At 35.9% G+C, this 27,878-nt stretch overlaps 2 protein-coding genes across 2 annotated transcripts; one reads left to right on the top strand and one right to left on the bottom strand.

Annotated features, from left to right (window-relative positions):
- The first annotated feature begins 6,663 nt into the window (after window positions 1-6,663).
- On the top strand, window positions 6,664-18,326 carry LOC107819621 (phosphoribosylamine--glycine ligase-like). The gene is given in 4 exon segments (NM_001326051.1): window positions 6,664-6,934; window positions 7,476-7,849; window positions 7,996-8,526; window positions 17,576-18,326. Coding segments are annotated over 4 exon segments (1,548 nt in total). The 5' UTR covers window positions 6,664-6,699; the 3' UTR covers window positions 17,984-18,326.
- Window positions 18,327-24,851: 6,525 nt separating this feature from the next.
- On the bottom strand, window positions 24,852-27,513 carry LOC107819622 (allene oxide synthase 3). The gene is made up of 3 exons (XM_016645753.2): window positions 26,561-27,513; window positions 25,463-25,949; window positions 24,852-25,079 (listed from the first exon to the last, which is right to left on the bottom strand). Exons 1-3 carry the CDS (start codon window positions 27,414-27,416, stop codon window positions 24,971-24,973), a joined length of 1,452 nt encoding a protein of 483 aa, XP_016501239.1. The 5' UTR covers window positions 27,417-27,513; the 3' UTR covers window positions 24,852-24,970.
- Between the last annotated feature and the right edge of the window lie 365 nt (window positions 27,514-27,878).

Raw genomic sequence — 27,878 nt, 5'->3', positions numbered from 1 at the left:
AGCTTTCTTTCTTGAATTGACCTTCAGACAGCTCAAATCTATCCAAATTGATTGTATAACTTCATTAAAATTTATCGAAAATAATTTTGGATAATAAAACGTCAACTTAAAATTTTGCATCAAAAAGTCAACCAAAAGTTCACGCGGGGCACGCTTCTCGAAACCCGATTGAATTTTTTACGAAATCCGAACACCCATTCTGATACGAGTTCAACCATACCAAATTTACCAAATTCTGATAACGAATCGACCTCCAAATCTTAAATTTTTGTTTTAAAAAGATTTTACAAAAATTCCATTTTCTTCCAATTGATTCACTAATAAAAGATGAAAATAATCGTAGATTCATGAAATATTATGAAAATCGAGTAGGAAGCACTTACCCTAATCGTGCAGATCTTGTTGGTTAAGCAGATGCAGGTTATATATTTGATCCCTATAAAGCTCGATCCCAAACCGACTATGTGTTTACATGTGGAGCAAGTAGGGAATGCGTATGGTTGAGATCAGCGATTCATTTTATTCGCGAAAAATGTGGTTTGGAATGTGATAGAAAGCCCACGATTTTATACGAAGATGATGCTGCATGCATAGCCCAATTGAAGGGAGGATTTATAAAAGGAGATAGAACGAAGCACATTTTACCAAAATTATTCTACGCACATGATCTTCAAAAAAATGGTGAGATTGATGTACAACAAATCCGTTCAACTGAAAATCAGGTAGATTTGTTCACCAAGTCTTTGTCAACTGCAACCTTCAAGAAGATGATACATAAGATTGGAATGGAGAGACTTATGTATTTGAAATAATGTCTTTATCAAGGGAAGTAAAGTAAGCACTGTACTCATTTCTCCTTACCTAGGTTTTTTCCCATTGGGTTTTCTTGATAAGGTTTTTAATGAGGCAACTTGTAATGTGTATTATTAGTGTACTCTTTTTCCTAGACTATGGTTTTTTTCTACAGGGTTTTTCCTAGTAAGGTTTTAACGAGGCACTTAATAATGAACATCCAAGGGAGAGTGTTATGAAAATATTATTGTGGATGTCCATTTATTACTCCGCCATAGATAATTTTCCTGAAGAAGATTATCTATTTAATACTCTATTGAAGTTTATCTACAAGCAGCTGATGCAGGCAGATTGCAAGCAACTCAATGAAATGACTTGCAGCTTCTTCGTATTAAATAGACAGGTTGCAAACAGCTCATACAGACAGCTTACAAGCAGCTCAAGAAGTGTCTCGCAATTGCTTCATGAAAAGCCTCGCAGTTGCTTCCTTTCTTCTATAAATAAAAGAGATTTCAGTTCATTATGTACATTAGTTTTAAGTTGAATAATATATCAATCTCTCTCTATACTTGTCTTCAGTTTATTTACTTTACAAATTTTATTTTATAACACGTTATCAGCACGAAACTTTGTCATCTCGAGCAAATGCTTTGAAAGTATCAAAAACTACATGTCTTAGGTATTTGATGCTGAAATTTATCTTGATATAATGGGTCTAGCTGACACCATCAAGGATAAGTTATCATGCGTTTTACTTGCTATATATGCTACTGCCATTAAAAAAAATAAGTATTTAGGAACCTAGTAAGTGAGCCATAATCATTGGACGAGATTTTGGAGCATTTTATGAATTTTAAAACACTATAATTTGTATATCTTTATGTTCCGGTTTTTACTTACACATTTTCGAATTAAGATTTCAATTTTACTCAAGAAGAGTAATATTGCATAAGAAACTATAAAGTGGATGATATTGTTAGATCCATTTAAACTCTAGCAGAATTTGCAAGAAATATATAACCACCAACAATGGCAATAATTCTTAAGTCTTATTATAACTTAACTTCATAGTTCACTTGAACTCTAGCTGAGTACAATCACCTGAAGTGGTTGTATTTCGTATATCTCGTTGTAACTAAATTTTGTTGACCACCAGAAGTGGTATATGCCTATGACCACTAGAAGTGGTACTTTAGGCTTGCTATGATTACAATGAAGATAAGTTAGAGAAAATTTCTCTATATTACATACATACCTTGATTTGCTCCTGAAGTAGCAAATATATTAAAAGAGGTCAGGCGCCATCACAATTTAATGTGGTTATTGCACGTTCAGATAATTATGTTCCATCACCTGAAGGAAGAGAACTTTTGATAATATTAATCCATTCCTTGAAGTGAATGTGACAATATTAATAAAGCTTGTAAATATGAACGCGCTCTTAATGTAAATATATTACGATTCACCTCCAGAAGAGGTAATATGATTGAGAGAATATATACTCAATATTTCGTATTTTAAATTTGCTCCTGAAATAGTAAAGCAATTGAATTTTTCTCCTCAAGCAGAAGATTATTATAAAATTGTGTCTTTCTGTGCTTAAATAAATTAATGAGCTATTCAAAGTTATTTTTGGAGCACATTTTCATTCCCTGGAGTGAATGAAGAAATACCACAACTCACCTTCTGAAGATCTATAATAACAGAGGATATAAATTTTAATATTTTGGCATAAATGTCACGACTCAAAATCCCACCACAGGCGTCGTGATGGAACTTAGTCTCTAAGACTAGGTAAGCCGATTACAATTATATTTCAAGCCTTTTTTTTAAACATAAGTTTAATACAAGTGTCAAAACCAAAAGCGAAATAACTATAAAAATCTCCCAAGACTGGTAGTACTGAATCACGAACTCAACTGATTACATGCAATGATCTCAAAGATCGATTATACAATACTGTTCGAATAAGAGTGACATTACAATAAAAAAAAATAGAAAGACTCCAAGGGACTGCGATGACCAAGCAGCCTTACCTTGAATCCTTGCGATCACACTCTAATCTCTATCCGAATCCGATATCTTCAATACCTGTCTTTGCACAAAAATGTACAGAAGTGTAGTATGTGTACACCACAGTCGATATCCAGTAAGTATCAAGACTAACCTCGGTGGAGTAGTGACGAGGTACAGTCAAGACACTCACTAGTCATTTAACATGTGCAATATAATAATATACATGGATAATAGAAAACAAATAGCAGTGATGGTAACAAAGACCAATCAGGGATATGAACGTCAAGGTAACAAGAACACCATAAATATTGCTCAGATGAATAAGGAACACAAGTACAACCAATTAATCAAGCCCTTCAAATATTAATCTTTCACATATAAGTTTTTCAAATAAAAATATTTCGAATATAATTCCTTCGAATAAATAATATCCTTCGAGTATAGTTCTTCCAAATAAAAGTCATTCTGTGACACCTCATTTTATAATCATAAAACACGGGTCTCAGCCCACTTTCATATTTTCATGGCACCTCGTGCCCATATCTCTATTACAACCGCACGGACAGCTCACGTACCAAAATATCAATGTATATAAGATCTGCATGATCAATTTATTTTCAATAAAGTAAGTTTACAATTTTTAAACCAAGTAAGAAATCAACAAAGAAATGAGTTTATTTTTGAACTCGTTTGGGTGAAGAAAATGACATTTCAATTAAAATAAAGCATCTGATAGCTACCGATTTGGATGTAAAATTTATTAAATTAAAACAGAATAGCAATTTCTTTTATTCGAAACAACTCAAACCTCGAAAACCAGTAAAAATCAGAAATACAAATCCTCATAGTCTTGTACAAAGAGCTAAAGTCAACACAATACAACAAGAAATACAAAACACATAATAAAATCAAATAATAAATCACGGAAGAACACAAAAATTTACATATCACGGAAAAACAAAATAACCAAAGGTAAGTGCAGCCATAAATAAATTTCAACAAAGGGCACTCCTGAGGTACCGCCTCGTAGTCCCAAATCATAAATAAATTTTAACAAAGGGCACTCACGAGGTACCGCCTCGTAGTCCTAAATCATAAATAAATTTTAATCTTTCCTTATATCACCGCGGGAGCCTTCACATTTAGTTTTTAAAATTATTTTTCCCCAAAATAGCATCCCGCATTTTAGCCACCCTTATCACACCGCATGACTTCTAGTAGTTCCCTTACTAGCCACGCGTATCAAGCCCCCCTTATCTCACTGCATGCATTTCAACACCCAGACCTTATACCACCGCATGCATATTAATATCACAATTCGTAACTCAAGTGCCCGATTATCACAGCATAACACAACTTGCACCTCAAATGCTCAAATATCACAACATATAAAAAAATGCACACCAAGTGCTCAAATATTACAACATATCAAAAATTGCACATCAAGTGCTCAAATATTACAACATATCAAAAATTGCACATCAAGTGCTCAAATATTACAACTTGCCACAGAAATTAACAATACATTATTTTCTACAATAAGGAGCCCATGGCTCGACCATAATGTGCACAAAATCTTAACAAAATATCCGGGAGTGAACAACTCAGCAAAATAATATTTCACAATTTAACACTTTGTCTCAATATGATTTACGGCTTTTATAACACAATACAAAGTTCAACAACATGAACTGGAGAGTAATTCATCAAGGAACAACGCCTTCTTTAATCCAATTTTTCGGCAAATAGATTGTTACCTCATTTTAAAACTTATTTAATAAATTATTTGCAGATGAAAAATCCATAATGTAATTATTTTCAGGAAATGTCAATTCAATAAGCACACAAAATTTACATAAAAATCAAAGTAGCAATCACACCAAATTATCATATAAAACAAATTCGACAACCAAAGAATGAGGCATGACAAATAAGGATTAATAAGTGCCAGTAAATTTCCAATGTAATACATAAAAATGCCTAAGACTTTAAACCAATAAAATTTGCACATATAAGCCCGAGTACGTACTCGTCACCTCGCGTACACGGCTTTCACATTACACAAATGGCAAATACGACTCAATGCCTAAGGGGTAATTCCTCCACTCAAGGTTAGGCAAGATACTTACATTTTTTAAGTTATGTCGATATTTCAAAATAGCTTTCTTGCTTGAATTGACCTTCAGATAGCTCAAATCTATCCAAATTGATTGTATAACTTCATTAAAATTTATCGGAAATAATTTCGGATAATAAAACGTCAACTTAAAATTTTGCATTAAAAAGTCAACCAAAAGTTCACGCGGGGCACGCTTCTCGGAACCCGGTTGAATTTTTTACGAAATTCGAATACCCATTTCGATACGAGTTCAACCATATCAAATTTACCAAATTCCGATAACGAATCAACCTCCAAATCTTAAATTTTCGTTTTAAAAAGATTTTACAAAAAAATCATTTTCTTCCAATTGATTCACTAATAAAAGATGAAAATAATCATAGAATCATGAAATATAATAAAAATCGAGTAGGAAACACTTACCCTAATCGTGCAGATCTTGTTAGTTAAGCAGATGCAGGTTATATATTTGATCCCTATAAAGCTCGATCCCAAATCGATTACGTGTTTACATGTGGAGCAAGTAGGGAATGCGTATGGTTGAAATCAGCGATTCATTTCATTTGCGAAAAATATGGTTTGGAATGTGATAGAAAGCCCACGATTTTATACGAATACGATGCTGCATGCATAGCCCAATTGAAGGGAGGATTTATAAAAGGAGATAGAACGAAGCACATTTTACCAAAATTATTCTACGCACATGATCTTCAGAAAAATAGTGAGATTGATGTGCAATAAATCCGTTCAACTGAAAATCAGGCAGATTTGTTCACCAAGTCTTTGCCAACTGCAACCTTCAAGAAGATGCTATATAAGACTGGAATGGAGAGACTTATGTATTTGAAATAACGTCTTTATGAGGGGGAGTAAAGTATGCATTGTACTCTTTTCTTCTTACCCAGGTTTTTTCCCATTGGGTTTTTCTGGTAAGGTTTTTAATGAGCCAACTTGCAATGTGTATTATTAGTGTACTCTTTTTCCTTGACTATGGCTTTTTTCTACAGGGTTTTTCCTAGTAAAGTTTTAACGAAGCATTTAATAATGAACATCCAAGGGGGAGTGTTATGAAAATATTATTGTGGATGCCCATTTATTACTCCGCCGAAGATAATCTTCCTGAAGAAGATTATCCATTTAGTACTCTATTGAAGTTTATCTACAAGCAACTGATGCAGGCAGGTTGCAAGCAACTCAATAAAATGACTTGCAGCACCTTAGTATTAAAAAGGTAGGTTGCAAAAAGCTCATATAGACAGCTTACAAGCAACTCAAGAAGTGTCTCGCAGCTTGCAGGTGCTTCCTGAAAAGCCTCGCAGTTGCTTTCTTTTATTCTATAAATAAAAGAGATTTCAGTTCATTATGTACATCAATTTGAATTTGAATAATATATCAATCTCTCTCTATAGTCTATACTTGTCTTCAGTTTATTTACTTTACAGATTTTATTTTATAATAAAAAACCATTTGATCGCCGTTACTATAAAAAAGGGAATTAAGATATTTTTATCTTAAAAAAATTAATTTTCTTACTATTGTTCAAAAGTACATTTCTATTTAGATCAAAGACCTCATATTTCATATAAATACTTTTTATATTTTTGACAAAAAATACTTTTGACCTCCTATCTTTGTCACACAGGTTCTTAGTGCTAAAACCCCAAACATCCCCCTAAAACCTAAAGCACTCCGTCCTCTTCCCTTTTCTTAGTTCTTTGAATTTTTTTTCTTTTCTTGGCGAAGTGAGGTTAAGGAGGTGAATTGGTAAAGAAATGACCTGTATCTCTCTCTGTATTGGAGCTACTACTGCATTAAAGTTTGTAAGCAATTGCCAAAACCATTCAGCGAAGCTGTTCTCTGCAAACCAACAACGTTTTTTCAACCTCAGTTCCGCCAGTTGGAATTGTTCCAATTTTTCAGTTCGTCATACTTCTTGCCGTGGTTTTAATACTCACAAATCTTTCTCCACTGTTTTCAATAGCCTTTCTGTGGATAATGGCAACCCCAGTAAGAACTACTAACTCCAGTTTTATCTTTCCAATGTCTGAGAAATTGGGTTTTTTGCTTTTTTATTTTTTTCAGTGTTATCTCCTAAAGCAGTTAGCTTTACTTACTTTGCTTCTCTTATTTGGTTCTTTCCGCTTTTGAAAGCTATTTTTTGTACTCTGTTTGGCTAAAATTTTAGCAATTATATGTCTTGGGTAGTTCAGATTCTCAATTATTCTGCTTATTCTAAAGTGATTCTATTTTTTTTATCTCACTGAATGGATATGTTAATGCGTGCTTCTTGCGTTTTGATTTTCATTTCTCTTTAGAGTAAAATGGAATTTGAGTTCTTATTCATTAGTTTGGAATTGCCATCATGCCATGTAGTGCCAAAAGGTTTTTATGTTTTTTTATGTTAAAGCATCAATTCTTTTGGTTTTATTATTTATCTGGCACAGACTAGCTATTTGACTAGCATAATTAGCACAGTTGATATGGTATAATGTAGAAGCCGGTATAATTTTTAGCATTATTTATTGATTCATTCTATTTGGTATTATAGAGGAAAGGGTGGTTGTCTTGGTAATTGGAGGAGGAGGGAGAGAGCATGCGCTCTGTCATGCTCTAAGGCGATCCCCTTCTTGTGATGCAATTTTCTGTGCACCTGGTAATGCTGGAATTTCCAGCTCAGGAGACGCGACTTGCATAGCAGACCTTGATGTTTTAGATAGTTCAGCTGTGATAGTTTTCTGTCGTAAATGGGGAGTTGGGCTAGTTGTTGTTGGACCAGAGGCTCCGCTTGTTGCAGGTCTTGCTAATGACCTCGTTAAGGAGGGAATTCCTACCTTTGGCCCCTCTTCAGAAGCAGCTGCTTTAGAAGGTTCTAAGAACTTTATGAAGAGTTTATGCGATAAATATGGAATTCCAACTGCAAAGGTTTGTGCTATATATCTTGTTTCATTTATATTTGCTTGTTCTTTTTAATAAAAATATATTACTAGTCATGATACTTGGCTTTTCTAGTTATTTGGTTCAATTCATGTCTTGATTTGACTTCATCTATGGTGGCTATAATTGTGTAGTATCAAGCATTTACGGACCCATCCGCTGCAAACGAGTACATCAAACAGGAAGGCGCCCCCATTGTTGTCAAAGCTGATGGATTGGCTGCTGGTAAAGGAGTTATTGTTGCCATGACATTGGAGCAAGCATATGAGGCGGTTGATTCTATGCTTGTGGAAAATGCTTTTGGTTCTGCTGGTTCTCGAGTCATCGTAGAGGAATATCTGGAAGGAGAGGAAGCATCGTTTTTTGCCCTGGTAGATGGTGAGCATGCCATACCTTTAGAATCTGCTCAAGACCACAAACGAGTTGGGGACGGCGATACAGGACCAAATACTGGTGGGATGGGGGCATATTCTCCGGCTCCTGTCTTGACAAAAGAACTGCAATCAGTGGTCATGGAGTCTATAATTTTCCCTACAGTAAAGGGAATGGCTGAAGAAGGCTGCAAGTTTGTCGGGGTTCTGTATGCCGGGCTCATGATTGAGAAGAAAACTGGTTTTCCGAAGTTAATTGAGTACAATGTGCGCTTTGGAGATCCAGAATGCCAGGTTAGTTGGATTTGCTTGCCACTTGCAATCAAACTTGTTATTTTCGTATTGAAAGTTGTGTTAGTACCATAGATCTTTGTTTCAAGTTAAGCATAGGGAAGCACTGGAAGCTTTAGCTATTTCATTTTGTATATGATGAATATGTTTGTTTGAAACATACTGCTTTCTATTGATCACATGACGTGGCACTTGCTAAGTAGTCTTTCAGCAGCAATAGATGCACTGCAGAGTAACATATACTTTCATTCTTTCGTGAAAAAGAATTATCACTATTGTGTCCTACAAGTGAAAAATACTGCTAAATCGGTTGAAAATCACTTGTGTGGGAAACTGATTGGTTTCAGAGGTGGATAATAGCGATGCTTTTGCAAGGTGAGCTGGTGCTGTTCTTCCAGTTATGGACTTAAATATCTGATCTTTAATATGATTTATAGTCTTTTGGCATTCCTATTTGGATAACGAGTTACTATTGCCTCTTTACATATCCTCTTTCAAGTTGTTGCCATATTACTTGCAATCTGTTCATGTTAGAGTATCTCTCCTAGGGTGTTTGGTTTCATCGCGTTTTTATCGAAGTGTGGTTGCTATTATTTTTTATGGATCATGTCACGACCCGAAATTCCCACCTTCGGGACCGTGATGCCGCCTAACATTTCACTTGCTAGGCAAGCCAACGTTAGAATATAATTAACTATTTTAACACAATTTTAAATTAATTAATGCAGAAATAAAGTCTGAAATAAAGTGAATAATCCATAATAAACGCGATATCTAAATACCATCCCAGAACTGGAGTCACAAGTGCACGAGCTTCTAGAATAATACAAATAAAGGTCTGAATAAAATAAAGCTGTCTGAAAGAAAACACGTAGCTAAAATAAAGTAGACGGGGACTTCAGAACTGCGGACGCTATGCAGCTATACCTCAAGTCTCCTCTGGGTAGCTGAAATTTGAGCAAGTCTATGGTACGCCGCTGGGACCAATTCCGAAATCTGCACAAGAAGTGCAGAGTGTAGTATGAGTACAACCGACCCCATGTACTCTGTAAGTGCCGAGCCTAACCTCGACGAAGTAGTGACGAGGCTAAGGCAGGTCGCTTACATTAACCTGTACACAATAATAATAATAATAACAAGAATAGTAGTAAGACCGGTAAATAATATCAATAATTGAAGTCAAATTCAGCAGTCATAATCCCTCAACTTGTTTCCATTGCGGCGTGCAACCCGCTCCAACAATATAAACTTAGAATAAATCTGTTGCGGCGTGCAACCCGATCCCCCAATATATTTATTTTCATTTCCGTTGCGCCGTGCAACCCGATCCCCCCATATATTTTACCAACTCTTAAATGTAATAAACATACTCCAATAAATACTACGTTCAATAAGAAACTATTAAGCATCAAGGCATACAATAATTATAATTTATTTATGAAACAAACAATGACAAGTAGCAATTAATTGTGGAAATCAGGGAGAAAATAGGCAGTTTAATTTTTAATATGCTAAATGTCAAGTAGCAATTAAGACACATAATCAAATAAGCATGTAACAATTATTGCAGGAATTCAAGAATTAATATTTGACAAGGAATATGAGAGAAACAATTATTATAACAATTAATTCGTGTCTTAAAACAATTTAAGATGTTTAAATAATTAAGCAAACAATTAATTTGACAAAGTATAGGCACTCGTCACCTTGCCTATACATCGTTACACATGAAATTCACATAGCAAGTAATTCAAGGGTTCTATTCCCTCAAGTCAAGGTTAACCACGACACTTACCATGCTTTGCAACGAAATTCAAGAATCCAATAAACTTTTGCCTCACGAATTCGTGTCCGAAATTCTCAAATCTAGTCATAAACAATTTAATATACTCAATACAAATCGTAGGAATTAATTCCATATGAATTTACTAATTTTCCGGATTAAAATCCAAAATTCATCCCAAAAATCGACAGTGGGGCCCACATCTCGAATCTCGTAAAAACTTACGAAATCCAAACACCCGTTCCGAGACGAGTCTAACCATACAAAAATTACCAATTCCGATGTCAAATGGACCTTCAAATCTTAATTTTCCGTTTTTGGAAAGTTTTACAAAAAATTCAATTTCTTCCATCTAAATCCGAAATAAATGATGAATATAGACATGGATTTATGAAATATAATCACTCTTGGTTATAAAACATTTACCCAATTCAAAGTCGTGAAAAATCCCTTTGAAATCGCCTAAATCCGAGACTCAAAACTCAAAAATGAGTAAAAATGGCTAACTCCCGATTTTTAAGCATTATGTCCAGCATTTTTGTATCTGCGGTCATATTTTCGCATTTGCGAGAAAAATCTCGCATTTGCGAAATGGGCTTGCACAGCGTTTGTCCGCATCTGCGGAACTTGAGCCGCAAATGCGCAGAAGCGCATGAAGGAGCCGCAGAAGCGGTGCCTTCCGCATTTGCGAAGGCCGAGCCGCAGAAGCGATGCCGCACCTGCGCTCCAAAAGTCGCAGGTGCGAAACACCAGAACCAGAACTGGTAGTTTTTGCAAAAATGATCAGAAACATGTCCGAAACTCACCCGAGCCACTCGGGACCTCGTCCAATTATCCCAACAAGTCCCGTAACATAATACGTACTTACTCGGGGTCTCAAATCACATCAAACAACATCGAAATTACAATTCACACCTCGATTCGAACTTAAGAGTTTCAAACTTTTCCATTTACCAAAACTTGTGCCGAAACATGTTAAATGAATCCGGAATGACTTCAAATTTGGCACACAAGTCATAAATGACATAACAGAGCTATTCAATTTTCCAGAATCAAATTCCGACCCCGATATCAAAAAAGTCAAATTCGTGGTCAAATTTTGGAAATCTTTAGCCTTTAAATTTCTAGTTTCCGTTAAATGGCCATTACTTGAGCTAGCGACTTCCAAATTAAATTCCCGGCTCAAAACACTGATCCGGGTCCGTTTGCTCAAAATGTTGACCAAAGTCAACTCAGTTGAGTTTTAAGGCTCTATTTCACATTTTAATCAATTTTCATCTAAAAACTTTCCGAAAAATTATACGGACTGTGCACGCAAGTCGAGGAATGATAAATAGTGTTTTTCGAGTTCTTAGAACACAAAATTAATTATTAAATTTAAAGATGACCTTATGGGTTATCACAGATCAGAAGTATGGTTGCTATCATACTATCTTAATTGATAGACTTAGTTTACTATGGACCCTCATAGTTCCTATTTAATTGCATCTAAAGATGTAGTTTGGATAGCTGAATAAGGGATCAAGTGAACATTTGATTGAACCTTTCTTGGATAATTATTAATCCTAAAGAGTTACTGATAATTTTTTACGTATGCTAGGATAGAAATTGAGTACAGTGTAGTGAGAGAGGTGATTCCGAGACTCTCCTGTGTTCCATAACAACAAACCCAGTGTAATCCGTGGGTCTGGGAAGTTTTCCGGAAGGCGAATATATAAAGAGTGATTAAATCACAACTACTATATCTAAAGGTAGCTAATAAATAGGAGGTGGGACAATAATAAAAAGAACACCAGAAATTAACGAGGTTCGACAAAATTTGATTTTTGCCTAATCTTCGGACACAATCAACTCAAACTTTATTTCACTCCAAAAATACAAGTGAAATACTACAAGAGAGAAAGAAGATTCAAATGCCTTAGGAGATAAGAAGGCAAGTGAGAGATGTTTTACAAATGAACAAAATCCTTGCTATTTATAGAAGGGAAATGGCCTTAATAATGCCATGCATGACATCATATTAAGTGTGATAATGCAATGTAAATGCATGAAAAATGCATCTACCAATTTCTTCCTAAAAGGAGGCTTCAAATGTTCACACTAATTCACATTAATCTTGTCAAATTCAACAAATCTCCACCTTGGTAAGATTCCATTTTTTTCAATTTTCTCACTGATAAATTTTGATTGTGTCTTCAACTTCAATCTTCAAAGTTCAACAATGTTGATCAAGTTCAAACAATGTTGAAACTTGATCGCAGTCACTACTTTTGTTAGCATATCGGCAGGGTTGTCTGTAGTCCGAATTTTCTGCACCATGACTCCACCTTCTTCTATAATATCTCGTACAAAGTGATATCGAACATCAATGTGCTTCGTCCTTGCATGATAAACTTGGTTCTTTGCTAATTGGATAGCACTCTGACTATCACAAAATAGTGTTATGCTTTCTTGACCAATACCAAGCTCTCTAAACAACCCTTGAAGCCAAATTGCCCCCTTTACAGCCTCCGAAATTGCTATGTACTCTGCCTCAGTAGTAGACAAAGCAACCGTTGACTGCAAAGTAGATTTCCAACTAACTGGTGCATTTGCAAAAGTGAAAACATAACCAGTAGTTGATCTACGCTTGTCCAAATTACCCGCATAATCCGAGTCACAATATCCAACCAGATACTGACTATCTTCCTGCTCAAAAATCAATCCAACATCTACAATATTACGAATATACCGTAGAATCCATTTCACAGCTTGCCAATGCTCTTTTCCTGGATCATGCATATACCTGCTTACAATTCCAATAGCATGTGAAATATCAGGTCTTGTGCAAACCATTGCATACATCAAGTTACCAACGACATTCGCATATGGCACTCTTGACATATACTCTCGTTCAGCTTCATTCTTCGGCGACATAGCAACACTAAGCTTAAAGTGAGGAGCAAGAGGAGTGCTAACCGACTTCGTGTTCTCATTCATGCCAAATCGATCTATTACTCTCTTCAAATATTCTTTATGAGATAGATAGAGTTTCTTTGAATGTCTATTTCTTTTTATCTCCATGCCAAGAATTTTCTTCGCCTTACCCAAATCCTTCATCTCAAACTCCTTTCTTAGTTGAATCTTCAACTTCTCAATTTCCTCTTGACTTTTGGAACCTATCAACATATCATCAACGTATAGGAGAAGATATATGAAGGATCCGTCTTCAAGCTTGCGCAAATACACACAATGATCGTATTTGCTTCTTCTGCACTTCTGCCGCAACATAAACTTGCCAAATCGTTTGTACCATTGTCTAGAAGATTGTTTCAATCCATACAACGATTTTTCAAGTTTGCACACCATATTTTTCTTTTCAGCAACTTTGAATCCTTCTGGCTGAGTCATATAGATTTCCTCTTCCAAGTCTCCATGTAAAAATACAGTTTTTACATCTAACTGAACTAGTTCCAAATTCAACTGTGCTACCAAAGCCAACAAAACTCTAATGGAGAAGTGTTTCACGACTGGAGAAAACACCTCATTGTAATCAATTCCCTCCTTTTGAGCGTACCCTTTGGCCACCATTCTTGCTTTGTAGCGAACATCTTCTTGGTTAGGAAATCCTTCTTTCTTTGCAAATACCCATTTGCACCCAATTGCTTTCTTGCCCTTCGGGAGATTGGCCAATTTCCATGTACGATTCTGACGAAGGGACTGCTTTTCTTCATTCATGGCAATCCTCCACTTAGCTTCTTCTGAACTTTGGACTGCGTCTTTATAAGTGGTAGGAACACCATCAGCTATAATTGAGGCTGCACAAGCCACCGTCTCTATGAGACGAACAAGTTTCTTTATTGTTCTTTTTGGCTTGCTGGTTGCTATTGATTCAAGTTGTTGTTGAGGTTCCTGAGTTGAAATCTCCCTCTCTACTGGCTCTACTTCCAGAGGAAAATCTTCTGTTGTTTCCTCGTTTTCTCCCTGTGTTGGGAAAATTAATTTTTCCTCAAACTCCACCTGCTTTGAAGCATCATCAGTTTGTTTGACAGCTTTAACTGTCACCTTATCTGTTATGGCAGATTCATCAAAGGTAACATCTCTGCTGAATATAATTTTTCTCGTCTCTGGACACCATAATTGGTATCCTTTGACTCTAAAAGTAATCCCCATAAATATAGCTTTCTTTGCTCTCGGATCCAATTTTGACTCTTTCACATGATAGTATGCAATTGAGCCAAACACATACAAAAAATTATAATCTTCAGAAGGTTTTTCATACCATTTTTCAAATGGTGTCTTGCCACCAATAGCGGCAGATGGTAGACGATTAATGAGGTGGCATGCATATGTTATTGCCTCAGCCCAAAATTCTTTGCCCAAGCCAGCATTGGACAACATACACCGAACCTTCTCTAGCAAAGTCCGGTTCATACGTTCTGCCACTCCATTCTGTTGTGGTGTATTTCTGACGGTGAAATGTCTCAAAATGCCATAATCTTGACAAATCTTATTGTAAAGATCATTTTTTATTCTCCACCGTTATATGTGCGAAGACACTTTATCTTTCTGTCTGTTTAAGTCTCTATCATCGCATTTCATTTGAGAAAAATTCCTAGCACCTCATCTTTGGTTTTCATAGTATACACCCATACTCTCCGGGAAAAGTCATCAATAAAGGTTACAAAATAGTGTTTCCCACCTAATGAAGGTGTTTTGGAAGCACCCCAAACATCAGAGTGAACATAATCCAAAATACCTTTAGTATTATGGATAGCAGTTCCAAATTTAACCCTTGTCTGTTTCCCCTTGACACAATGCTCACAAAACTCCTAATTGCAAGTCTTTACTCCTTTTAACAATCCTTGATCTGATAAAATTTTCAAGGATTTTCCTCCAGCATGTTCCAAGCGCATGTGCCATAGCTTGGTTGCTTCTGCCTCCTTGTCATCACTGGATGTCACTGTTGCTGTCCCAATAACTCCTTGTCATCACTGGATGTCACTGTTGCTGTCCCAATAACTGTACTACCGTGATAGTGGTACATGTTATTATTTTGCCGAATTCCCTTAATTACCACTAGTGCACCGGAGCATATTCTCATTATCCCATTTTTTGCAACGACTTTGAGCCCCTTTTACTCTAGGGCTCCTACAGAAATGAGATTTTTCTTCAATTCCGGTACGTATTGAACATCTGTTAATGTTCTGATCAACCCATCATGGTTCCTTAATCGGATTGAACCAATACCATATGCGGTAAGAGGATTGTTATTTGTGGTGTGAATAACTCCCCATTCTCCTTCTTGAAAATCAACGAACCAGTCCCGGTTGGGACACATATGATAGCTACAAGCTGAATCCATCAACCATATGTCACATGGTTTGAATGGCTCAGTTGTAACTAGTTAGAAATCAGAGTCGTCACAATCATCTACATTTGAATCCATGACGGCCTTCCCATTGTTAGGTTTGGCCTTGTTTTTCACCTTTGGACAGTCTTTCTTCCAGTGCCCCTTTTCTCGGCAAAAGGCGCATTCATCTTTGTTGGGTCTGAATCTTGACTTGGATCTTCATTTCTTCGTTCTCATATGATTTTGAGAACAACCTCTCATGACCAGTGCTTCTCGTTCTCCACTCTTTTTGTTTTTCTCTCTTTCTTTGTTCATAGATGTACAAGTTAGAACAAACTTCTTTGAGAGACACTTCATCATTCCCATGAAGTAGAGTAGTTTCGAGGTGCTCGTACTCATCGGGAAGTGAACTTAATAACATTAAAGCCATATCTCCATCACTAAAAGTCGCGTCCATATTTTGCAAATCTGTCGCCAACTTATTAAAGCTGGTGATATGATCATTCATTGTAGTACCAGGAACATATATAAAGCGTAACAGTCTTTTTTTCATGTAAAGTTTATTTTGATTGTTTTTTTTCAAGAATTTATCCTCCAATGCATTCCACAATTTACTTGCAGAAGATTCTTTTGTGTATGGATACTTCTGTTCTCTTGCGAGGTAAGATCAAATGGTACCACAAGCAACGCGGTTGATAATCTTCCAATCTCCTTTTGTCTGGTTTCGTTTCTGCTATGGCAATATCTAGCCCTTGTTGAAAAAGGACATCAAGAACCTCAGCTTGCCACATCCCAAAATGTCCTGATCCATCAAAAATTTCAACTGCAAATTTCGCATTTGACATAATTCTTGTCATCAGCGAAGATGCCAATGACGTATTACTGACACTCGATGTGGACTCTTCATTTTTATTATCTTCTATTTTTGCTACAGATACTATTTATTTGCTGACAGTACAGAACACCAAAGTAATTCTTTTCTGATGTGGAAGTTCAGACTATGCTGCAACCACAGAGCATACTAAGATAGAACCTTGGCTTTGATACCAATTGTTGCGGAAGCCGAATAATACAGAGAGTGATTAAATCACAACTACTATATCTAAAGGTAGCTAATAAATAGTAGGTGAGACAATAATAAAAAGAACACTAGAAATTAACGAGGTTCGGCAAAATTTGATTTTTGCCTAATCCTCGGACACAATCAACTCAAACTTTATTTCACTCCAAAAATACAAGTGAAATACTACAAGAGAGAAAGAAGATTCAAATGCCTTAGGAGATAAGAAGGCAATTGAGAGATGTTATACAAATGAACAAAATACTTGCAATTTATAGAAGGGAAATGGCCTTAATAATGTCATGCATGACATCATATTAAATGTGATAATGCAATGTAAATGCATGAAAAATGCATCTACCAATTTCTTCCTAAAAGGAGGCTTCAAATGTTCATACCAGTTCACATTAATCTTGTCAAATTCAACAGGGAGGGTAGTGTATACGCAACCTTACCCTCCTGTGTTCCATATTGCTGGGATATCACTTTTCAAAGAGTCCAAAAAAAAATTAATGGATGGATGGTTTTGTGTTCACTTGGGTGTGCATATTGGTCTATTTAAAGCAACAACTATTGAGTTAGTTCGTCCTATAACTGTGTCCTATGTTTTGTGTATTGAAGGAAGGCAAAATTGTAGGGAATGGTACTTCTTGGTCACAGAAAGAGCAGAAGTTTGATTTGATGTACTTCTCTTTTTTTGATGTTTGGCTACCCTATTCAACTATAGCTGGCAAACTTTTCTGGTTACTTCTTTGGAGGTTTTACATGGAACGTGATGCAAAAGCACGTAATGGAAATAGGAGCGAGTTCTAATTGTGCTTAATGTAAATACTCTATCCCATATTGTAGTTTGAAACTCTTTTTCCTATGGTTGCAGGTGTTGATGGTCCGGTTAGAGTCTGATTTGGCCGCAGTTCTGTTGGCAGCTTGTCGTGGGAAGCTGCGTGGGGTGTCTTTGGACTGGTCCCATGGGTCAGCGATGGTGGTTGTAATGGCAAGTAAAGGCTACCCCGGGAGCTACCAGAAAGGAACGGTCATCCATAAGCTTGAGGAAGCAGAGCAGGTTGCTCCGTCAGTCAAAGTTTTCCACGCTGGGACTGCTTTTGATGCAGATGGAAATTTCATAGCTACTGGGGGACGTGTTCTTGGAGTCACAGCGAAAGGGGAGGATCTTGAAGAGGCGCGAGATAGAGCCTACCAAGCCGTTGAACAAATTAGCTGGCCTGGAGGTTTTTATAGACGAGATATTGGTTGGAGAGCACTATCTCAGAAACAATATTCTTAAGGGTGAACTCCTATAATTGTATGTTACATATGGAGGGAGTATGATAACATTTTTGGAGCGTGATATGGATATCAGCTTATTGATCGTATCAGACAACTCATCTGGCATGGTGTTTGATCGGACTGAAGTATCTATAATGGAGCCATCCAATGTTAGACTAAATGAAAAGATCCGGGAATAGATTGAAAACCTTGGATTAAGAATAGAACACTTTAACCATAATAAGTGTTTATTTTTTTCTGGAATGAGTATGATTAGCTGCAATGTGTTATATGCACATATGATTTTGTAACTTAATAATCTAGTTGGATCGCTGTACTTCTTTGTTTACGGAGTAGACTTTGATATGATTCTCTATTGTATATTTTGATGTCATATGGTTAATCTGAGTGAACAAAATTCCATACTAAACTCGTAGAGAGAGCCCTATTAAACTAAAGTTGTATTGCAACAGGGAGGACGGATTGGATAGAGGAACGGCCAAGCATTTCGCATATATGACTACAAGTTGTATATTTTTAGAGTCTTATGATGCGTGTATACACGACGCCTGGTAAAAGCTTGAGGTGTGTCAAGGATACTGTCCTTAAGGATATTTCGCCCACATTAATGATAAATAAAATTAGGGATATCCCCGAGATTCAACAAGCTCTTTCAGTTATAAACTGGGAATATAACTAGCAGAAAATTCAATAAAGAAAACCAACATAGAAGAAGGAGGAGAAATAGAATGGAGAGATGGAAATAATTGTTATTGTTCACAACAGTGCCATGTATAGGTGTTGGAAATAATTGTTATTGTTCACAAGAGTGTCATGTATAGGAGGAAGAAGTTTGAAAAAAAGTCTCTTTAGCTCACCAAAATCCATGTATATATAGGTCTTGCTCCAACTGCTAAATAACGGCTAGTTTCCAAGGGCTAGTTAACAGAGGCGGATCCAGGATTTCGAGAACATGAGTGCACCATTGATACTTCAGGAAAACTAAAATAAAGGGATGCGTTACTGTTAAAAAAAAGGAAAAGAAAGGCTTAAAAATAAGAAATTAAAGCAGTAATTTTGAAGGGATTCGATCTCATGACCTTAAATTAGCAAGAAATAAGTGGCCAAAACCAATGAACCACTTTGCCTCTTTTGACCATGGGTGCCATCAAGTAATATTTAAGTCATTTTTCGCAAATTATGTACATAATATATTTGATATGGTTGGAGGACCACGGGTTCACGTGAACCACGATTTACACTGTGGATTCGCCCCTACTAGTTAACGGCTAATTTCTAATATCTAGTTTGTAACGGCAAATTTTACTATTTCAGGAGGAGAGAAAGTAGATAAAAATAAATTGTCGCTCAGGGGTGGAACAGTGTTAAAGGGCAAGGTTGGGCGCAATGCCAGCCTTGGGTGTGCAATAGCTGGCCAAAACAAGCATATGCAATGCATATGACAAGGCAGTTGAGCGGTTACAACTGCCCCATCCAAGCATGACTGATCATGGGGCTACGTTTTTTTTTATCATGACTGATCGTGTGGCTTAGTGATACACGTTTTTTAGCATGTTCCTCATGTTTTCCCATAAGTTGGGGCTTGTCAACTGATTGCTTTAAATGCTGCCAAGTGTAATTGGGCAGTCTGCACTATAAATATATGCATAAGGTTGTCTCAAAGGAGCAAAAACTTAGTCTTATGGCAAAGTGTTAGCCAAAAACGTCTAAGTGTAATTCCTAAGGGTGGGAAATTCGTGTTGGGGCAGGGAACTAGGGAGTTCTTTGTTCTTGGCCATAGGGTTGGCTTTTTGGTGTTCTTGTATTCACATATAATACGAGTTGGGAAGAAATTCCTGTAAATTTCGTGTGTGCCTTTACTTTTCTTGCTACCTTAATTTTTCTAAGTCCCAAACGTCCCTAAAATAATTCTAAGTGTTGGAAAGGCTGAAGTCAAGGCTGAGCTTGACTGCCGCATGGTGATGAACCCCGGGTAGAATTTGAGCGACATAAATCACCCCTGTGACACTTAGTATCAAGCAGATCAAAGCACATCCTTCCAATTGTGACCTGATAGCATTATTTCCACTAACGTTACCAGGCAACCAATTTTTTTACATCTTAGAAAAAATTAAACATATCTGCATTTGAAAGGAATAAAGTACCCTAATCTGAACGAGTCCATATGCTTTTGGGTAGAAGCTTAAACAGTTTTTGAGAAGCATAAAAAGTAGATTCTCTTCAAAAATACTTGTTTAAAAAATATGTTTGAGAAAAATATATTTTAAAATACTTTTTAAAATCTTGGCCAAATAACACTAATTGTTACTCAAAAATATTTTTAAAATTAATTAATAAAATAAAAATTGCTTCTCGACCAAAAACACTTTAAAAAAAGGAATAAGCTGATTATAGAAAGGAAAAAGGTCCAAAATTGCCCCTCTACTATGGTATATTGTTTACTTCTGTCACCCGTTATACTTTTCGTCCAAATTTATCCCTACCGTTAACAAAATTTGCAAAATTGCCCTAACCCTAATGTCCCTCCACTGTGGCACCCAACCCCTCTAATATTTTGTCCATGTCAGCAGCCAAGTCAGCAAGTCCCACTAATTAACCCACCCCTTTTCTTATTAAAATATTCTCATATTCTTCTCCATCTCTTAAGTCTTAACTCAAGAAACATGTGCCTACGAAAATACATCTCAGAGAACGATTTTCCGGCAAAATCGGCCTCTGACGACTTCTGGCCAGAATGACCAACGCCAAAAAATGTGTCAAGTATCACAATGCCAAAAATATGTGTCAAGTATCACAACCATATCTAATAAAGAAATAAACCAGCAAAACAGTTGCAAATAAAATGTCAAGACGTTGCTACCTACGACGACAAACGCCGAAGTAACTTCCGGCAAGATACTGGTGGTGGAGCTGCTTCTACCCCTTTTTCTTATTTTTGTACAGATCTATGTATGTGTGTGCGTGTTTTTCCGACTGCCGATTTTTAGGCCAGTACTGCTGTCACGACCCAAAAATTACACCTGTCATGATGGTGTCTATCTCAATACTAGGCAAGCCGACAACATCAATAACCCACATTTCTCTTTTAAATACTGAAAATATAATAATTAAGTTTAAGAAAAAATTTCCACAAATACTGGATATAAATACACTCCCAAAACCCGGTGTCACTGAGTATATGGGCAACTAAATAATAACAAAGTTTGACTGCTAAAAATACTGTCTAAAAATTTAGAACAGTACAAAATGAAAAGGGAAGAGAGTCAAGGTCTGCGGACGTCAAGCAGCTACCTTGATAATCTCCAACAGATAAAACTCCGAGAACTAGCAGTCGCCGTATCTGGAAGCACCTGGATTTGCACACGAGGTACAGGGTGTAGTATGAGTATAACCAACTCAGCAAGTAACAATACTAAATAAAGAACTGAAAGTAGTGACGAGATTCACAGCTGAGTCCAATTACAGTAATTTCCAACATAACAAGGTAGGCATGTTTTCAAGTTCAACATTTAAGGTCAAAACAGTAATTTCATGTCATGTTCAACTGAAACATAAGATAATATCTCTAAAAAATTTTCAAACAGTGATATATGACAGCTGAAGTGCAACAATAATAAAATTAAATGCATCCTCTCAGGACCACAGTCACTCGGCCCTTCCACATGTGTGGTTGTTGGCTTAGCTAGGGCTTTGGTCATTGCAACACGTGATTTGTGTTTTAGGTGCACGATAGGGGTTCAAATTTTACTGCAAACAATAGTCTGACATTTACATGGTGAAGGACAAAGGGGTGGATTCATTATCAACTGAGTTACCAAGTTTCTAATTGTTTGCCACTAGTCCTTGAAAAATTCTCAGTTATAAAGAGAGAAAAAAACACAGCTTGTAACACAATTGTCACGGCGTAGTAGTAGAGTGAGTCTATATATAAAGTGTTATTTGTATATCATATCCTTTTACAATTTATAATTTAAAAAAAATATATTTTTAAATCTCTTATGCGTAAAAGATATATCTATTACATATAAAAGTAGATCTATTATATGTAAAAAAAAATGATCATAAAACTAAAAATAAGTTTATAAATTTTATAAAAAGCTACAAAACCACTATATTGTACCCACATGATAAAAGTCTCTAATGTAAGCTAATGTAATAATATAGGATTGCATAGAGGTAGTAGTAGTACAAGTCCCAGTCCACCGCATACGAGGATGGTGGTCCCAATGATTAATGAAACGTGTCCAACCGAAAGCACTGAGGGGCAGACATAACTTAAAAGTTATAGCTAGATTCACTTAACTTTAAATTTTGAAGTCACCTTTAAAACTACGCTATCTCCAAAGTATGTGTGAAGTAAAAAAAACACACGTGTATTGTGTGTGTAGTAAGAATGGAGAATAAATTGGCGGTAGCAATACCAAACCAAATACGACGAATAGTGAGCTGAGCTGAGCCTTAGCTAAACCTTGAAAATCTTAATGTCATGATACTTTTTAAATTCTCCTAACTATTCTCCTATTGCAATAATTCTTGTTAAGAAGAATTCTCGTGCTAGTTATATATAATGTACTTATGTAGGCTAGCTTTCATGTGGTTCCCTGATGTAAATGTGATTAAAGAGAGTTGTCGTCGTGCAACGCTTGATCCGGATGCATCTTTGTTTACCCGAAAAATCGGATAAGGTTAAATTTAGATATGGTTCTAAGGGTATGCAAATTTTTTTGATACAAAATGACAATACATATATTTTTTGCTATGAAATGGGAGTGATGAATGGGAAGACTGAAATGAATTAGAAAAACAAGCACAATCAAATCTTAATGTATCTTGGAGAACCTATCTCTATTGCAGTCTATCTCCCTTTTTATACTAGAGGGTCACTGCTTTTTTTATAACAACATAATAAAATAATACATATAGTGGAGAACCCATAATGGTTTGTCACTTCCTTGATTCCCGCCAAGATTCTCTCCCTTGGTGCGGTTGTAACGGCTCTTGTCTGCGAGCTTGGCACTGACTCGAGCTCGGTGTTAGATCGAATCCCCAGTCTTGGTTCGAGCTCGGTTCTGCCTTGGAGCATCGATATTCGAGGCCTGTGTCGATCGGTGTTGCCCCGTAGTCCGATTTGGACACGGGCCCGATAATGATATCGAGTTTTGCCGTTGATTGGTCTTATAACTCGAAGCTCGACGTCTCTACTTCGAAATTCGTCCGAGCTTGCCATGTGGATACCCTTCGATTGAAACGTCATTGTCTCGACCGGTCTTTATGACTGAGAATCGGTTTTGACCGTACACAATCTTATTTAACATATATAACTTAAAAATTTAGTTAAATATCAACAAATATTTAATGGTGAATGAATAATTTTAAAATTACATATCTTTGATACTAAACACCTTAAATATTAATATTATCAAATTTAAATCATAAATTTGTCTATGACAAAAGTTGTAATAGTATCAAGGAAAAATCAAGTTGCACGTGAAGATTTCTATTCTTATTTTCATTGTGTAAGGGGTATAGGAAGGAAAAGGTCTCATGTGGATATGAAACTTTAAAATTTAAGAATGTAAAAGGTAGCTCTAGTACTAGTAAATTAACACTCAATTAACTCGCAAAGGAAAAATATATATATTTAAAATATTTCAAAGAAAATGTAAAAAGAATAATCTCATATGAAGAGATGATAAGGATTACGTTGTATATATATGTGAACATTTTGGGGCAAAGGGTCAAATATACTTTTGTACTTTACAAAAATGTCTAGATATACTCTCCGTTTGAAATTTGGTTCAATAGTGTCATTGCCGTTAATCTTTAGGGCTAAAATTACCCCTAGTCACTAACGTGGCTTCCAGTTAATACTAATTAGTCCCAAAGCGTGCTAATTAGCACCAATTAGCCACGTGACCTTTTGTCAAACTCTCCCTCTATTTCATTTTTATTTTTCTCTTTAGCAAAAACCTTAATTCTTCTCTCCCGTTTCCTCTCTCGAAATATCAAAAATCTTTATAGACACGATTTGATTCAATGGTTAATACAGGTAATAGAATACTGATTTATGGCATGAAAAGAGGAAAATAGAATGAGGCAACAATGTTTTCATACGAAAGAAGCCATTGTGCTGGATAAGTTTATGTAATTATTCAATACTTTGTTGGGTTTGTTAGTTTATTGTAACTTTGTCTTAAATTAATTTTCTTTGATGAAGAGATGGTTCGAGAATTTGTTGGGTTTGCAGAAAAAGTTAAGATTAATGGAAGAGAGAGGTTGGAACATCGCCTACGATGACGGCTGCTTCTCTGAAATAGAATACATGGCAATGAAAATTTCATTCCAAGCTATTAGATTTCTTCATTTTCTAGATTCTTGTTTGTTTATTTATTTATTTTAAATCTAAATTTGTTAGTTGGTTCTTTGCCGTAGGAGGTTGGATTTATTTGGCAACAACGATAATAATGGCGATAGAGGAGGAAGAGAGAAGGTGTGAATGATAAGGGGTAGGGGAAGGTAGGAAGGTAGTGTAAAAGAAACCAGCTATGGCAAAGGGAAGTCCTCTATAAAGGAAGAGAGATAACTAATTTGGTAAAAATAAAGAAGATGTTCGTAGGAGGGTTAAAGAGTTTGGATTAAAAATTAAAAACTAAAATTAAGCCATATGATAGTTATAGATGTTAACCCAATTCATTAGAGGCTAATTAGACTTTAATAGTGAATGGTTAATGACTAGGGGTATTTTTAATTAGCTCTAAAGTTTAACGGCAAAGGTATTATTGAGCCAAACTTTAAACGAAGAATATATTTTGTAAAGTAGAAGTATATTTAGCCATTTTCCCAGTTTCGTTATATCTCAATGAGGCTGGACTCTAAAAACAGTGCATTATTATATCCACTCGAAGTCAAGTACATCAGCACAAGTACAATAATTTGCAGAATGACCACATTATTATTTGCAGCCTACAATTAAGATATCTGAAACTCATGTCGCTTTTTCCAGAGTCGTGAACGTTACTGATGACCCAAGAAAGAGCTTTGTTGACTCCACTGTGAATGTGTCGTAACGCATGAAAACCTCCACCAACATCAACCTGCACACATATGTCCAAATTGTTCAAAATGCACAAGGTCTAAGAAAAGTTGTATACGCAGGCTTTTTTGTTCAAAATGCACCGTCTAAGAAAAGTAGCGTATACGCAAGCTTTATCCCTGTTTAATTATTTCTAATAAAGTCTCGGCTTAAAAAAAAAAAAAAAAAAGAAAGAAGCAATACTAACAGTAATGTTAGCAAGAACAAATAGCATGACAACTAAAGTAAAAGTCACTATTACTCCTAACGCGGTTTATGTTTCTTGCACTGGTAGTGTAAAAATTTACAAAATCTTTTTATAACAACATAATAATAGATAACTCAGTGTTTATACGTTATACTCAATAAACGGGGGGTGGGGGTGGGTGGGGGGTGGCAATTAACCTGCACAAAAGCACGACAAGATTTTTCGCTGGGCATTGTTTGTTGTCCACCGTTGGATCATCTGTCTCTCTTGCATTTGACCAATACACATACTTTAATAATTTTTCCCCTTCGGCCATGAACCTCTCCGGAATAAACTCCTCTGGTTTGTCAAAAATCTTTGGATCTTTTGTAGCAAAAGGCTGATATCCAAAGATCATTTCACCTTTCTTGACTAAGAAAGTTGAATCATGGCTTTGGATTATGATATCTTCTTTGGCTTTACCATATTGGAATGGAACTGGAGGTTCAATTCTTAATACTTCATACACTACTGATTTTACTAAACTCATCTTGTTGATTGCTGATAGAGTTATGGTCCCACATTCTTCTTTGATAATTGTCCTGATTTCATTTGCCAGCCGAGTGTGTAAACTCTTTCCTCCATTGGCGACCCACTTTATCAGTGCAGGGAATAAAACTTTCATCCCACCATAAGCATTGAAACCTGTGCGTAGAGGTGGCAAAATAAGAGGACAGACTTTGTAGTAATCCGTCTAACTCGTCTAAGTTTAAACAAGTTGGATTATGAACTATTCTTTGATATGACTAAACGAGTTGAACTTAATATGACCCATTAAACTTGAGTCAAAACGATTTTCAAAATAGTGTGATCTAGCGGGCCAAAAAAGCAAATTACGCAAATAACCACTTATATTCATTCTTTACTTTCCTAGTTGGTATACTAGTATTATACATTAATTATATAAAATTATACACATGTAAAATTTGAATTATTTATATATTAATATATCTATAGACTATTTTAAGACTATTTAGGTTAATTCAAACATATAAAAAAAAAAAAGCAAATTTAGAAGAACTTCAACTAATAATTTAAACAAACTATATTACAACTACTTTGAGATTTTTTTGCAAAAAAAAGAAAAAGAAAAAGAAAAGTTAAAAAGGTAAGAGAGAAGGTCGGATCATGTTGGACAAATTGGGTTATCACTAGATATTTGACTTATTTTAACCTGGCCACCTTGATCTAATCAAACTTTGAGTGCGTTCAATTATGAACTGCTTATTTATTTGACCCGTTCAATTTTGACATACCTGCAAGAAAAACTAAGTTGTGGCATGCTTCGTCTCTTTTGATCCCATTCTTCTCTGCTTCATTCAGTGTACTTTCGGCATGCTTGCTAAAAGCATCATAAAGCTTCTGGTAATTCGATCTCACTAGAAAAAATGGCAAGGGAAAAGTATGCAACATTAAATCTTCCAGAAAGTTCGGCACAAATTTTAGACCTAGACTAAACAATGGAGCAAGTTGAGGCAACAGCCATATATCAAAGAGTTTTGGTCCATTAGAGCCAAGATTTGTGTCATGGGGACTGGTCTTGTCACATAACAAACGAAAAACAAAATCGAATGACATAATGTCGCTGATATTGTTGAAGTTCGCTTTGCCATTTTGGGAAATCTCATTCTCAAGATTTGCGAAAAGACCAGAAATTGAGGTTCTAAATAAAGGAATAAATTGATTATGAAGCTGGGAGATTAAAGATAAAAAGAACCCTTTAAGTGTGGCATGAGTTGACTCAGAAGGATCAAGATAAGCACACGGGCGATATCCGCCATAGAAATCAGTAGATGGCACGTACGTGCCATCAAGAACGTTCATTTTTTCGACTTTAGAGTTGTCGAAAAGAACGGGAAATGTTTTGGCATCGAGGAGAACAATTACTTTGGGATTTTTAGCAATGAATGGACCTGGTGGCATGTTGGTTCTAAAGACAGTAGAGTTGTATTTTTGCATTTTGGTAAGAAAGAATTCGTCTGTGCCGAGGTTGTAGAAGTAGTCATATCTATCTTTTATGGCTCCAAAAAAGGGGAAACCATAGTCTCCTGGGATTTCTCGAACTGGAAGTTTGGAATTAGAAGTGGCAGAAGATGTGGAAAATGAAGACATCTTTTTGTTGTTGTTTTTTGATTTGGAGAAGAAATCCGCACAGTTACATTTATAGAAGGCAAGGAAGGAGCTCAATAAACATTGATATACTTCGTAGAAGTGGGGTGTATGGTTAGAGTTTGACATTTTGATAGTTTTATTTCACGATATCACTAATTAAATATTTTTTTTGAAAATCAAAATTATTTTATTTTGCTAAAGTATCATAAGAAATAATATCATGTGCATCATGTCTTCTTTGTTTCTTTTGGGCTAAAACGATCCAATGATACTCATAACATGATATATTATTGTTCGTTTTGGGCCAAGTCCGTACGATTTTTCTCAAAAGGTCTCACCATTAAGAGTATCCAACTCCTTATAAGTACCTTATTTTTCTTTTCTACTTTTCATGCGTGACTTTGTTCATACACTCCCAAAACTTTCCTCGTGATGATTTTCTGTGATTTTTAGATAGAGTTC

The sequence above is a fragment of the Nicotiana tabacum genome, chromosome 19, assembly GCF_000715075.1.
Source record: "Nicotiana tabacum cultivar K326 chromosome 19, ASM71507v2, whole genome shotgun sequence".
In the NCBI taxonomy this organism is placed as follows: domain Eukaryota; kingdom Viridiplantae; phylum Streptophyta; class Magnoliopsida; order Solanales; family Solanaceae; genus Nicotiana; species Nicotiana tabacum.
Note: the sequence above shows the minus strand (reverse complement) of the source record. Positions and strands in the feature narration are given on the sequence as shown.